This window comes from Saccopteryx leptura, chromosome 2, assembly GCF_036850995.1.
Source record: "Saccopteryx leptura isolate mSacLep1 chromosome 2, mSacLep1_pri_phased_curated, whole genome shotgun sequence".
In the NCBI taxonomy this organism is placed as follows: Eukaryota; Metazoa; Chordata; class Mammalia; order Chiroptera; family Emballonuridae; genus Saccopteryx; species Saccopteryx leptura.
This window is the reverse complement of record NC_089504.1, coordinates 366,563,306-366,576,412: the sequence shown is the minus strand read 5'-3', so window position 1 is coordinate 366,576,412 and position 13,107 is coordinate 366,563,306. Positions and strand designations below refer to the sequence as shown.

The 13,107-nt window shown below is 58.0% G+C and overlaps 1 protein-coding gene across 1 annotated transcript in view; it reads right to left on the bottom strand.

Moving 5' to 3' along the window:
* MAP2K3 (mitogen-activated protein kinase kinase 3) overlaps positions 1-6,328 on the bottom strand; it is a 33,249-nt gene extending 26,921 nt beyond the window's left edge. Inside the window, exon 1 of the mRNA XM_066365098.1 lies at positions 6,083-6,328. Coding sequence (XP_066221195.1) covers positions 6,083-6,131 — 49 coding nt within the window. The 5' untranslated portion in view covers positions 6,132-6,328. The remainder of the gene's footprint in view (positions 1-6,082) is intronic.
* Between the last annotated feature and the right edge of the window lie 6,779 nt (positions 6,329-13,107).

Below are 13,107 nucleotides of genomic sequence, written 5' to 3'. Positions count from 1 at the left end.
GGATGGCACAGGCCCCGCCCAGACACAGCGGGAGGATGGGTACAGGGCCACTGGGCGCAGAGCAGCGTCCATACACAGCAGGAGGATGGGTACAGGGCCACTGGGCGCAGAGCAGCGCCCAGACACAGCGGGAGGATGGGCACAGGCCCCGCCCAGACACAGCGGGAGGATAGGGTACAGGGCCACTGGGGGCAGAGCAGCACCCAGACACAGCGGGAGGATGGGTACAGGGCCCCTGGGGGCAGAGCAGCACCCAGACACAGCGGGAGGATGGGTACAGGGCCACTGGGGGCAGAGCAGCGCCCAGACACAGCGGGAGGATGGGTACAGGGCCCCTGGGGGCAGAGCAGCGCCCAGACACAGCGGGAGGATGGGTACAGGGCCACTGGGGGCAGAGCAGCGCCCAGACACAGCGGGAGGATGGGTACAGGGCCCCTGGGGGCAGAGCAGCGCCCAGACACAGCAGGAGGATGGGTACAGGGCCCCTGGGGGCAGAGCAGCGCCCAGACACAGCAGGAGGATGGGTACAGGGCCACTGGGGGCAGAGCAGCGCCCAGACACAGCGGGAGGATAGGGTACAGGGCCACTGGGGGCAGAGCAGCGTCCATACACAGCGGGAGGATGGGTACAGGCCCCGCCCAGACACAGCGGGAGGATGGGTACAGGGCCACTGGGGGCAGAGCAGTGCCCAGACACAGCGGGAGGATGGGTACAGGGCCCCTGGGGGCAGAGCAGCGCCCAGACACAGCGGGAGGATGGGTACAGGGCCACTGGGGGCAGAGCAGCGCCCAGACACAGCGGGAGGATAGGGTACAGGGCCACTGGGCGCAGAGCAGCGCCCAGACACAGCGGGAGGATGGGTACAGGCCCCGCCCAGACACAGCGGGAGGATGGGCACAGGCCCCGCCCAGACACAGCGGGAGGATAGGGTACAGGGCCACTGGGCGCAGAGCAGCGCCCAGACACAGCGGGAGGATGGGCACAGGCCCCGCCCAGACACAGCGGGAGGATGGGTACAGGCCCCGCCCAGACACAGCGGGAGGATGGGTACAGGGCCACTGGGGGCAGAGCAGCCAGGGAGCTCCTGGAACGCTAGCTCAGTCCACGACCCTCCAGAGACCCTCCGGGCAGGAGCAGGGTGACAGACACCCGTGCCAGGGAGCGGGGTGCAGGGGAAGGAAAGCCGCATCAGGGTCAGTTTGGTGACCCCCTCCCAAGTTGGGTGTGGACCCAGACTAGGTGTTTGAGCTGCGAGGGGCCCACCAGACGGCCACCATCTACTCTGCATACTCAGTATACGGAGCTTTGGGGGTTTTCATGGTCATGGCTGGGAGAGGCATCTACTGAAGCAGCTGATCACACAGGCCCGACAGACGTGGGCGGTGCCCCAGGGCTGCAGGCCACACCGGAGCTGAGCACAGGGCAGGCTGCCTTATTGTCACGCCCGCCGGCCGGCCGGCGGGATGGGGCTCTCTGTGTGCTGTCCTCCGTGCAGTGTTCTTCCTCTTGGACCAGCTGGTGACGCAGCACCGTCCTGAGGCCAGTCTACCGTTGCTAAGGCCCTGCCCGCATCCCTCAGGTTGACCGCACGCCTGGCCTCGGGTCTGGATGCTCAGAACCCTCATTTCCTAGGCCTCCTTCCCCTCCCCAGGCAGAGCTCTTTAAGAGTCGGGGCGCTCCTCAGTCACCCCTGTATTTCCCAATGAAGTTTGCCGACTGAGGGGCTGGAAGCTCCCAGCCTCCTGACTCCCCACCCCACACCCCCCACGATGCTCTGGGAGAGGCAGACTGCAGTACTCAGTGCTCTCTGCTCCCCACGGGCCCTGCCCAGGAAGGTCTCAGCCCCAGCGTGGGGACTGGTGGGGGAAAGGCCAGTATATTCTGGCTGAAGCCAGAGAATCCTCACGTCCCAGAGCCTGCGAGTCCATCATCAGAAGTCCCAGTCCTGTCTCTTCCTCCACCCATGAACTAGTGCCATAAACACAGCAATAAGGACATAATGACAGATGCCACTCACTTGACAAACACAACCTGGAATCTTTACCACCACCCTGTCAGGGAGGAGTGTCGAACCCCACTTTACAGAAGAGGAGACCGAGGATCAGAGGGGGCATGTGAAGAAGTCGGGATTCGAATGCAGGCCCATTCACCCCTCCAGCTCAGGCTCTGCCCCGACTTCCTGTCTTGCCAGGTTGTTTGTGGGGAGAGGGCCATCTTACTGTTCCCGGTACCTGACACTAGGAGAGAGAAGTGAGTTTGTTTACATCCATCCTGTGGCTGCCAACCAGACAGGCAGGCGAGGGCTCATTCCCACTCTGCAGGTGAAGAAACCAAGACCTCTCATCAGAAAGGCAGGCTATGTCCCGGGGGCTGAAACCACTGACCGAGTGCAGTGACTGTACCAGACATGCCTTGTCTGTCACACAGCAGAAGGGGCTGGGCTGGGATCTGACTGCAGACAGGCTTCACCTCTCACCGCTCCTGTCTTCCTGAGCTCAGACCGACCCTGCAGCACCTTGGCTCCTCGGCCCCCAGGGCCCCCAGCAGTGCATCTGAGCCCAAGGAGCCCCTGGGCCAAAGGCAGTGAACACCCGTCAACACCTGCTCCAGCTCCATGAGCAAGAGGAAGCAGGGCCCTTGCTTAACAGAGGAAGTTCCTGGGCGGGGCTGGCACAGGGCCAAGAGGGCCTGTCCCAGGAAGGGGCAGTGGAGTGGGGGGGGGGGGGGTGTCCCAACACAGTCTGAGGTCCAAGAGTTAGGCAGCCTCCAGTGCCCAGCTCAGGGCCAAAGCTGACCTACAAGGCTGGGGCTCACAGTCTATTTCTCACCCACAAATAGGCAAGCCATCACCCCTGTGAGCAGCAACCAGCAGGATGCCATGCCCGGCGGGTGAGTCAGTGCCCAGTGCCCGCTGACTCACCCACCGGAAGCCTTCCGCTGCCCTGGCTCTGTCCCCACACAGGCAACTGAGAACTTTGCTCCCTTCAGACCCTGGGCTGATAGCTTCCTGTGCATCATGCCAGGGGTGGAGGAAGTCCCCAAGGTGCCACCCTCCAGTCTTTTCAACAACTGGAAAGGGACATGACAGGGGTGGAGGTGGAGCAGCAGCCACGGCAAGCAGGACAGGAGACAGACAGTACTCCCGGCAGCCTAACACGAGCGCCTGAGGGGTACACCGCCCTGCAGCATGGGGGAGGGAGAGGACAGGTGTGGTGCCCCCCAGGACGAACGTAGCTTGAGGCAGCAAAGCAGGACCACGGGGGCAAACACGCCCCTGCCCACTAGCCCCAGCACCATCTGCCTTTGGCTTGTGACCCCAACCACAGACGGCATGTGGGTGTGGAGGCCAGGGACAGCCAAAAGGGCTATAGGGCCCAGGGCCTTGTCCACTCATGGAAAACTCCACAGGCCGGTAGCATAAGGCAGGGCACCCACTGCAAGGCAGGAAACTCAGAGGTAAAGTTCCCGTGAGGTCAAGTGCCAACCACACCTTGCTTTGTTCAAATTCCTCTGAGGAGCCAGAGAGAAGCAGCACACTGGGGCCCTCTGCTCAGGGTGAGGAGGACACCCAGCTCAGCGGACCTGGTCCAGCCACACACACATACACCCCCCGCCCTCCGACCTCAGTCTTGCCATCTGTCAGTGGATGGGACTGCAGTGAGTATGGCATGTGCCCACTGTAGAGGGCTGTGCTCTGGCTTGGTCCACCCTCCAAGCGGGACATGCACCGGAGGTGATGCCTGCTGGCCACAGGTGTCACGGTGAGGGGAGTGTCCCCCCTGCTCCACTGAAGCATCCAGCACAGGGACAGAAGGACACTGAGGCACACAGACCTAGGGAGAACCCTAGCACCATCCATCACAGCTGCGTGAGCTCGGGCAAGGCACCGAACTTCTCTGCCCTTGTTTCCTCATCTGTAAATGGAGCTGTGAGCAATCAATGGAAGAGCTTATGGCACGCGGCAAAAAGCCTGATAACTGGGCGCTCTTGGGATGTTTGGGGGGGCAGTGTGGTTCCCTCACCACATCCTTTCACAAACCCCAGAAAGGCTGGGCTGACAGGGTCCCTGGGCCATGAGGAGGCCCTCCATCTAACCCACCCAACATCATCTGTTACCGGAACTCACAAACTGGAAATTCGTCCTGGTCCTCTCTCTGCAATATCAGGATGCCAGTCTCACAGCATAGGGGGATCAAGCAGTGTCTCCCCAAAGTGCTTTTTCCCTTCATACCCCTGCAACTTTAACTTTTACTTTGATGTGGTATTCCCTACCTGGAAGAGCGGAAAGGGCCTTCAACAACAAACACTGCTTCCGACCTCTTCCTCCCACCCATGAAAACACTGTCACAGAAAGCCTGAGGGACCTACCTGCCCTAAGTCCCACGGCACTGACCAAGCCAGGCCTAGACCCTGAGCTGGAGGAGAGTGATTTCCCAGTTCTCCAAAGCGGAGAAGCTGATGATTTCCTGGTTCCCAAGCTCCACAAGGTCTGTGCAGTGCAAGTCCTCCCTGGCCGCCACCCCCCTCAAGTGCCTCCTGAGTTACTCACAGTGGTTGGGCAATGGTCAGAGATCTGACATGCCACTTACGTAAGATGTAATTACCCTGCTCACCTCCGGCTGGGCTCTGGTTCACAGTCCCCAGGCCTCCACATACCCTCCCACTGCCTGGACCCTCCAAAGAAAAAAAGGTAGGGATGACCCCTAATTAGAAGCCCACTAAGTGCCAGCTGTTACCTTCCTTGCCCCACTCCAACTCTGCATCTGTAACCCAGCCGTGGCAAGGCCTCAACCACACTCGGCTGAGCCTTTTCTAACAACAACAAAAACTGGCAACAGGGCTGCATGTTAGATTCAGGGAGTACTGGGGCTGCCAAAGAGTGTGCACAGCAGCCATCCCTTACTAAGCACCTACTATGTGCCAGGCATCATGCTGAGGGCTTGTTCTCATCACCCACTCTTGCGTAAAACTTTTTAGTATTCACTGTCTCACATCAGAGTCCAGAGGTGGCAGGTGTGACTACTCCCATTTTATGGATAAGGAAACTGAGGCCCAGTAACATTCCTGCTGCTGGAGTGAGGCAGGCCATTCATTACAGCTAGGTCCAGTTTGGAAATCCCTCACACATCCCAGCCTGCTGACACACCGACATGCCAAAAACACCCTTTCCTCTTCCTGCAAAAAATCCCCCTTTCACCCTCCAAGTCTCATCCTCCCCCACTCCACCTGACAAATCCTGCTGCTACCGCAGCAGCCATCTCGCAAAAGTTTCCAGGAAGGTCGGTTACTTGGAGAAGACAAGAGCAAGCCCATTGCACAGCCAGCACCCTGGCTGGCCGGTGGCCCAGAGCCCACAGACAGCAGGGACAGGCCTGGTAGCCATCAACTCTGGAGACACTGGGGATGGGGCAGGGGTGGAGGCCTGGGGGGGGGGGGCTCCCCAGTGCAGAAATAAGCACGCAAATCATGACAAGGAGGAGCCGAGGGAGAGGGGATTGTGCATTAGGGAGGGGTGGGAAGTTCCCAGCAGACAGGGATGCAGGACAGGATGCAAGACGGCCAGAGACAGGGCCATGTGGGGCGAGAGTTAGACGGAGACAAGAGAGGTCTGGGCTGGAGGAGAGCCAGGGCAACCCACGGGCGTGGAGGGGCGGGGATGGCAGGTACAGTGAGATCCCCGCGCCCAAATGGCAAGTCAGTCAAATCACAGCCTGGGTCTAGTTTTGGGACCCAGGGGTGGAAAGGGGGCTGGGTGCAGGATCAGCGTGAATCCCACCTGGGTTCAGCTGAAGGACCCAGAATGGGAAAGTTCCTGTCCAGGGTGCAGTTCTAGCCTAAATGAGGTCAAAGGGAAGTCCCCGACGTGGAGAGGGGTGATCAGAAGGCGATCTGTGGGCCTGGGTGCAGAACCAAGGCCTAGATCGGGGGTGCAGGTGATGGTCCCAGGCTGGGACTGCGGCGGGCCGGGGAACCACCCGGGTCCGGGACCGGCTGGGGTGGGATCACACAGCGTTCGGGGCTCGCTGCCCGGGTCCGAATTGCGCACGGGAACCAAGCCGCGGGCCGGGCCGGCCGCTCCTACCTTTGGACTGGGGAATGCCAGCAGGTTGGCTCGAGGCAGGCGACTCCATGGTGCAGGTGGGTCCGGGGCGGCGGCGAGGACTAATCTAGAGGGCAGTGGGCTCGACCCCGGCGGAGCACGCTCATGGCTGCAGTCAAGAGGCCGGGGCGCGGCGCAGGAGCAGAGGCGGACGGAGCACAGGCAGCAGCGAAACAGACGCGTCGGAGACTGAAGGCGCGGGAGCCAAACTGCGCCCCGCCGCACCCGGGTCGGAAGACGCCGACGCAGGCCCCGCCCCCCGCACGCCGATTGGCTGACCAGTCTCCAGGGCCCGTCCCCTGCCTATCAAACGCCAGCCTGGCCTTGCCTGTCAAGCACAAGCCTCGCCCCTTGCTGGCCCAGAGTCCGGCTCCACCCACTGTCAAGCCGCCCGCCACCGGGAAACCCGGGTCCAGGGAGGCTCCGCCCCTCCCGGGCTAGACCCCGCCCCCCACTCTCCCGTCGAGACGCACGGCCGCCTCTGCTCCGCAGGAGTCCCGCCCCTTGTGTCCCGGGTCCGCTGCGCCTCTCCAGGGCGCTTTGAGCACCCGTCCCGGCCGCGTAGTCTGCAAAAAATCCCAGGTCGTCTAGGGTGGGCCGGCTGGGGCCCTGGGGAGCGGGAAGGCAGGCTGCTGCGGAGGGGCTCCAAGTACGTCCGCGGGGATCAGGTCCCAACTCGGCCACTTTCTAGCGGGGGTGACCTTGGCAAGTCAAGTGTCCCCTGAGCCCCAGTGTTCGCCTCTGTGGAAGAGTGACTCTGACAACCCTGCCTCCTGGCGCTGCTGCTGAGAGTGGCACCGGGCTTGGAGGGCACTCAGTAAATATCCGACCGAACCTTGTAAAAAGGGTTTTTAGCACAAGCCCGGCCCGCGCGCATTCACTCCTGCTTCAACAAACACCCGCCGAGCGCCCGCGCTGCATCAGGCGCTGTGAACCTAGTGGGACCTAGTGAGAAGCCAGTGGATGTAGCTCTAATGGTTGTGTCGCTGCTCTCCCGCGTTCTACACATGGGGAAACTGAGTCTCAGAGTAAGATGGCATTTCGATGCATTTTACTCCAGTGAGCAAGCCTTGACAAAGGGTCTCATCCTGGCTGTCTCCTGGGCCTCTGGTTCTCCCCCTTCTCCTCCTGGGACCTCAGTCTGCTCATCTGTACAACGGCCAGATGGGCCAACCCTCACTTCTGCTCCCACAAAGAGCCTTGGTAGATTAAAGAAGCCACCAGTCAATCTGTCAGGCGAATCTATTGAAAGCTACGGGCTAGTGAGGGCAGGAAGCACCTGGCAAAGGTCAAGGGGTCAGTCCTTAGCCTCAGGGCAGGCATGAGTCTCTGACCTGCCAGGGACCTCACGTGATGGAAGCAGATTCCACCACCTGCTTCAAATGCGTGGAGCAGGGGTGATGACCTCTGATTACCCATTTGTAAAACTGGGGTGATTCCAGCAGGGCCCCACCCATAGTGATGGGGAGAACCAGATGAGATAAGGGGGGGGGGGGAGACCTTATAATTATCATTATTCTCTCCTGCATCTCTTGCTTACCCTTTCCAGGCAGTGGGTGGAAAGTCATTAGCTATGGACTCAGACAGATGTAGGTTCGAATGTCAACTCTGCCACTTCCTAGAAGTCACTGAACAGCTCCATGCCTTTTTTCATGGGGACAGTGAGACCCCTCTGGAATCAGTTCATGAGCTCAGGCTTGGAAATGCCTGGCTCAAGGCCTGGCATTCACTAAATGCCCAGAAAAATGTTTGTAAACACACTGGGCCACCACCTACAGGAAGCCATGCTGACCTTACCACTCTTGGATGTCTGGAATGGCTCAAAGCTCTCTGTCCCTAATGAGCCTTATGACCCACCATTTCTCTTCAGGCAGGACCTGCTGCATATCCATCTGAAAACGGGCACCCAGCAGCAACTACCTCCCTGTCAGGACTGCAAGCTTGGCCGAATGGGTTTTCTGGTGCGGGCCCCTGCCAACGTTTGGACTTCCACCCCTCTCATATTTCCCCTTGCCCTTTCTGCTTCTTGCTATGTTATAGGATCTTAGTGCTGCCCCTGGAACATACCGATATGGGTCCTGCCTCGGGGCCTCTGCCCTTGCTCTTCCCTCTGCCTGGAACATCCTTCCTCCTACCTCCCCCCATAATTCCTGGGACTGGTTCTCTTTCATCCTATAGGCCTCCACTTAAATTAACTCTTCTACGAGGCCTTCCTGGTCATGCCTCCAATCGATCGGTTTTAACCTTCTGCACAGCACTCGTGCCGCCGGTGCCTCTCTTATTCACTGGGTTTAATCTGTCTCTCCCTCTAGACTGTCAGCCCCTCCTGGGCAGGAGTCTTGCCAACTCATCCTCTGCTGCATTCCTGATGCACAGCCCAGGGCGTAGCACACAGTAGGTATCTAATAAATATTTGAGGAATGAACAAAGGAAGGATGGAAAGCATGCCACAGACATCAATGAAACGCCTCTAGTCCCGTGCTGGCCTTCAGGCTCCCATGTGACTCAGAAAGGCCCTCCAGTTGGAGGAGTCGACAAGGTTAGTCAGGGAGCCTGACAGTGCAAGAATTAGAACACTCCATGTGGGGTGCTATAAATAGATGCATGAGCAAGAGTCCGAGGAAGGAGCCAGACTCCACCTGGGTGAGGTCAGGGAAGGCTCCTCAGAGGAGGTGACTTTGAGACTAAACTTTTAAGGATCGGTAGGAGCTTGTCAGAGAAGGAAGAAAGGGTCTCCCTGGAAAGGGTTGGAGGTACAAAAGGGGCCACACATGATAGCCAGTGGGGAACGCCACCATAGAACTTCTTTTTCTCTTCCAAGCTGGTGGCAGCAACATCTGGTGGCCTCCCTCTGCCTCTAAGTAGCACAGTGAGGCTGGGGAATTCCACGACCACTCAGAAAACCAGGGGGCATTTGACAGGGTGCCTTTTACCCTGAATCCTAGAAGAAAAGTCCCAAGCACCCCTCTCGGTAGACTCGGGGAAATGGAGGCACAGGTGAAAAGGGGCATGATCAAAATAATGATGTGAGTGTGAGCTGAGGTGGGCAAGACCTGAGGTCACACAAGGCTGGAGAGAGGGTGTTCTGTAACCAGGATCAGGGAAGCTCATTCATTCACTAATTCATGCAACAACTATTTATTGAGCACTTACTGTGTGCCTGGCATGGAGGGCACAACACTAAACACGGCAGACACAACTCTCTGCCCTCAGGAGGTGATGGTCTGGTGGGCGAGCCAGACAAGCAACATGCCTAAGTGAAATTACAAACGGTCCGAGGATGATAATTACTAAGGGGAAAAGGAGGGAAGGGGACATGGAGTATGTCTGGGGGTGGGGCTGTAACTTTAAAGAGGGAGGTCTGAAAAACCCTCACTGGAAGGTAACGGAAGGTAGACCTGAGGAAAGAGTCATGAGGATGTTGGGGCAAAGGACGTCAGGCAGAGGGAACAGCATGTGCAAAGGCTCTGAGGTGGATGGATGACTTGTGGAGGAGTAACAGCGGCTGGAATAGTGGGAATGCTGGGGCCCCTGTTCTCACCTACGTGCAATGTGGCCCCTTCCCGTGCCTTTGCCCCCGTATCAACCCCGCACAACTCCTTTTTAACCTGTGTAAGTCCACACACCCCAAATGCACATCACACACTCACGAACACAATGAGGTACATAATAAGCCTGACCAGACACGTGGAGTGGCCACACAGGCTCAGATACATCTACAGACAGAATCCACGTGCACAGCTGTGCTCGCACAACCCTGATACCAACAGAACCCTGATACCAACGGCCTGCCGACCCACAGCGCCTCCTGGTGGCCAGCCATGGCGTGGTGCTGGACATGAGCCCTGGGCAGCATCAGCCGCTCTCTCTGCCCCGCCTCCAGCCAGCTGTCTGTGCTTCCTGCCCCCAGTTTCTCCACACTGCAACCAGAGAGAGACTTTCAAAACACGGAGCTGGCCAAGCTCCAAAACCGGCAAGGCTAAGCGGGAAACAGTCTGGGAGTCACATCTCCCCAGTCTGGCCACTTCCAACCCACGCTCTCCTCCCTGGACCTTTCTTTGCAAAGGCTGTTCCCACATCCAGGAATGCCTTTCCTTGCCTTCTTCACCTGACTCATCCCTACCCTCTTCAACAAGGACCAGCTTTGAAACCCAAGGAGAGACTCCCTGGAACCACATCCCCGAGAGCCCCCCTAAGCCAGCCCCTCTCATCAAGAACCCCAGCTCTGCCAGGGGCCACATCCCCATCGGACCTGTGCTGCTCCAGAGCAGGGGCTGGGACTGGTTCCTTCTGGCCCAGAGTTGGGCTGGCGAGAGATGGCACTCGAGGGGCAGTAATAAGCTACCCTTGGAGAGCGGGAGGGAGGCAGCAGCCTCTCACTCAAGGTCAAGCTCTGAAGTTACAGCACACCACGGAGAAAGCGGTGAGAAAGGGCAGGGCTTACCTGCTCTATTTAAACTGTCACCATTCACAAGTGTCAAAGGGTGAATTCATACAAATTAGATGGCTCCACTCACCAAACAGCAAGTATCTAGTATGTTCTGATTCCTCACAGCACATCATCTCACAGACTCACTCCAATGCAAGCTGCGTGCGGGCACTGACTTGACTTTGGTCACTGAGTTTTCCCCAGCATACAGCAAGGTGCCCAGTGAGCAACTGTGGAATGGAGGAAGGCTCGCTTCACCCCAGCCACCTTGCTGGGAAACAGGTGGGAAAACAGAGGCTCAGAGAGGTGCCAGAGGCCGCTGGGAATGACAGAGGGAGACAGTTTCCCCTGCCCTTTCCTACGTCAGCTTCCATTCAGGTACGTGGTTTACAGCACCCTTCTTCTGAGCAAAAGATAGCTGCTTTCTGGAAAGATGTCAAGCTCTTTGCTTCTGACAGAGCCCTAGGTCTGTTCTGCCCCATATCCTACAGAATTCACAGGCACCCCAGGTCTCTGGGAATTCCAGAAGCCCCAGCTCAGAGCCTGCCTGGTCCTGTCCTCACATGTGGTGATTCCTGACCAAGAGGTGGCTACGGGCATTGATTGACACCTGTTGCCCTCCAAGCCTGAGACTTGACATGACCTGATGAGGCTCTGTGTGGTCAAACCTTCATCTCACAGATGAGGAAACTGAGGCCCAAGGTTTCCAGCAGCTTCCCTGGGTCCCACTGCCAGGAAGGAGGAAATCAGGCTTTTAACCCAGATCATCAGAACAGCCTACTACATATTGGGCATTTTACCAGAAGGCTCATGGAGGCCATGCTTGTTTTCTAGAATTAAAGACCTCAGGTTTGTTGGGGAGTCACAGTCTGGGGGAGAAGTACTTCAGATGCAGAGACAGGATGGTACGGCCAGGGAATGGCGAGGGAGAAATAAACGCATGTGGATCGGGCGGACACAGCAGCCAGGGTCCATCCCAGTATCTGGAAGGGGCTGTGTTTGAACGTGAGCGGAGTCCTGGCTTCCCCGGGAAGTAGCCAAGTGACCTCAAACCAAAACTTGTCTCAGCCAGGCCCTGGAGATGATCACATTCCTCTGTATCAGTGTTTCTGTTCCCCTTCTGCCACCACCAAGCCTGGGCTTACAGGCTTCCCACTGCAGCGTCTTCCATTCTCAGGAAACTCTGACCAGCTTCTTCCTAAGTTCAGTTAGAGATCCCAGGCTCAAATCCATCCAGCCATGCAACATAAATCCTTTCTTTTTTTAAAGATTTTTTTATTGATTTTACAGAGAGAGGAGGAGGAGGGAGTGAGAAGTACCAACTCTTACTGCCTTCACTTCAGTGTTCATTGCTTGCCTGTTGCTTGTTGTATGTGCCTTGACTGGGAAGCCCAGGGGTTTTGTTTTGTTTTGTTTTGTTTTTTGTATTTTTCTGAATTTGGAAACGGGGAGGCAGTCAGACAGACTCCCGCATGTGCCCGACCGGGGTCCACCCGGCATGCCCACCAGGGGCGATGCTCTACCCATCTGGGGCGTCGCTCTGTTGCAACCAGGGCCATTCTAGCACCTGAGGCGGAGGCCATGGAGCCATCCTCAGCACCCTGGCCAACTTTGCTCCAATGGAGCCTTGGCTGCGGGAAGGGAAAAGAGAGACAGAGAGGAAGGAGAGGGAGAAGGGTGGAGAAGCAGATGGGCACTTCTCCTGTGTGCCCTGGCCGGGAATCGAACCCGGGACTCCTGCACGCCAGGCCGATGCTCTACCACTGAGCCAACCGGCCAGGGCTAAGCCCAGGGTTTTGAATCTGTGACCTCAGCATTCCAGGTCGATGCTCCATCCACTGTGCCACTGTGCCACCACAGGCCAGGCTCAATATAAATTCTTGAGCATCTGTCTTTGCCTGACACTGTGTTAGATGCTGAGGGGACAGCAAAGAACAAGACATACAAGGTCCATGCCTTTGTGGAACAAACCACCTGGGGAGATCAAGAAAAAGGCAAATATATCAATGAAAGTAAACATATAAAATAACGTCAAGTAGTGATAAGAGTTCAAACAAAAGTCAAGCAGGGTGATGGGGCAGAGAGGCACTGGGGTGGCTCCATGAGGCAGGGCGGTCAAAGAAGCCTTCCTGGAAGAAGTGTCCTCTCAGCTCAGACTTGGGTGACAAAAAAGCCACATAAAACTGGGGGGTAAGGACTGACTTAAAATATTCATGACACAAAGAAGGGACTCATAGGCCCTGGCTGGTTGGTTCAGTGGTAGAGCGTCGGCCTAGCGTGCAGAAGTCCCGGGTTCGATTCCCGGCCAGGGCACACAGGAGAAGCGCCCATCTGCTTCTCCACCCCTCCCCCTCCTTCCTCTCTGTCTCTCTCTTCCCCTCCCGCAGCCGAGGCTCCATTGGAGCAAAGATGGCCCGGGCGCTGGGGATGGCTCCTTGGCCTCTGCCCCAGGTGCTAGAGTGGCTCTGGTCGCAGCAGAGCGACGCCCCGGAGGGGCAGAGCATCGCCCCCTGGTGGGCAGAGCGTGGCCCCCTGGTGGGCGTGCCGGGTAGATTCCCGTCAGGCGCATGCGGGAGTC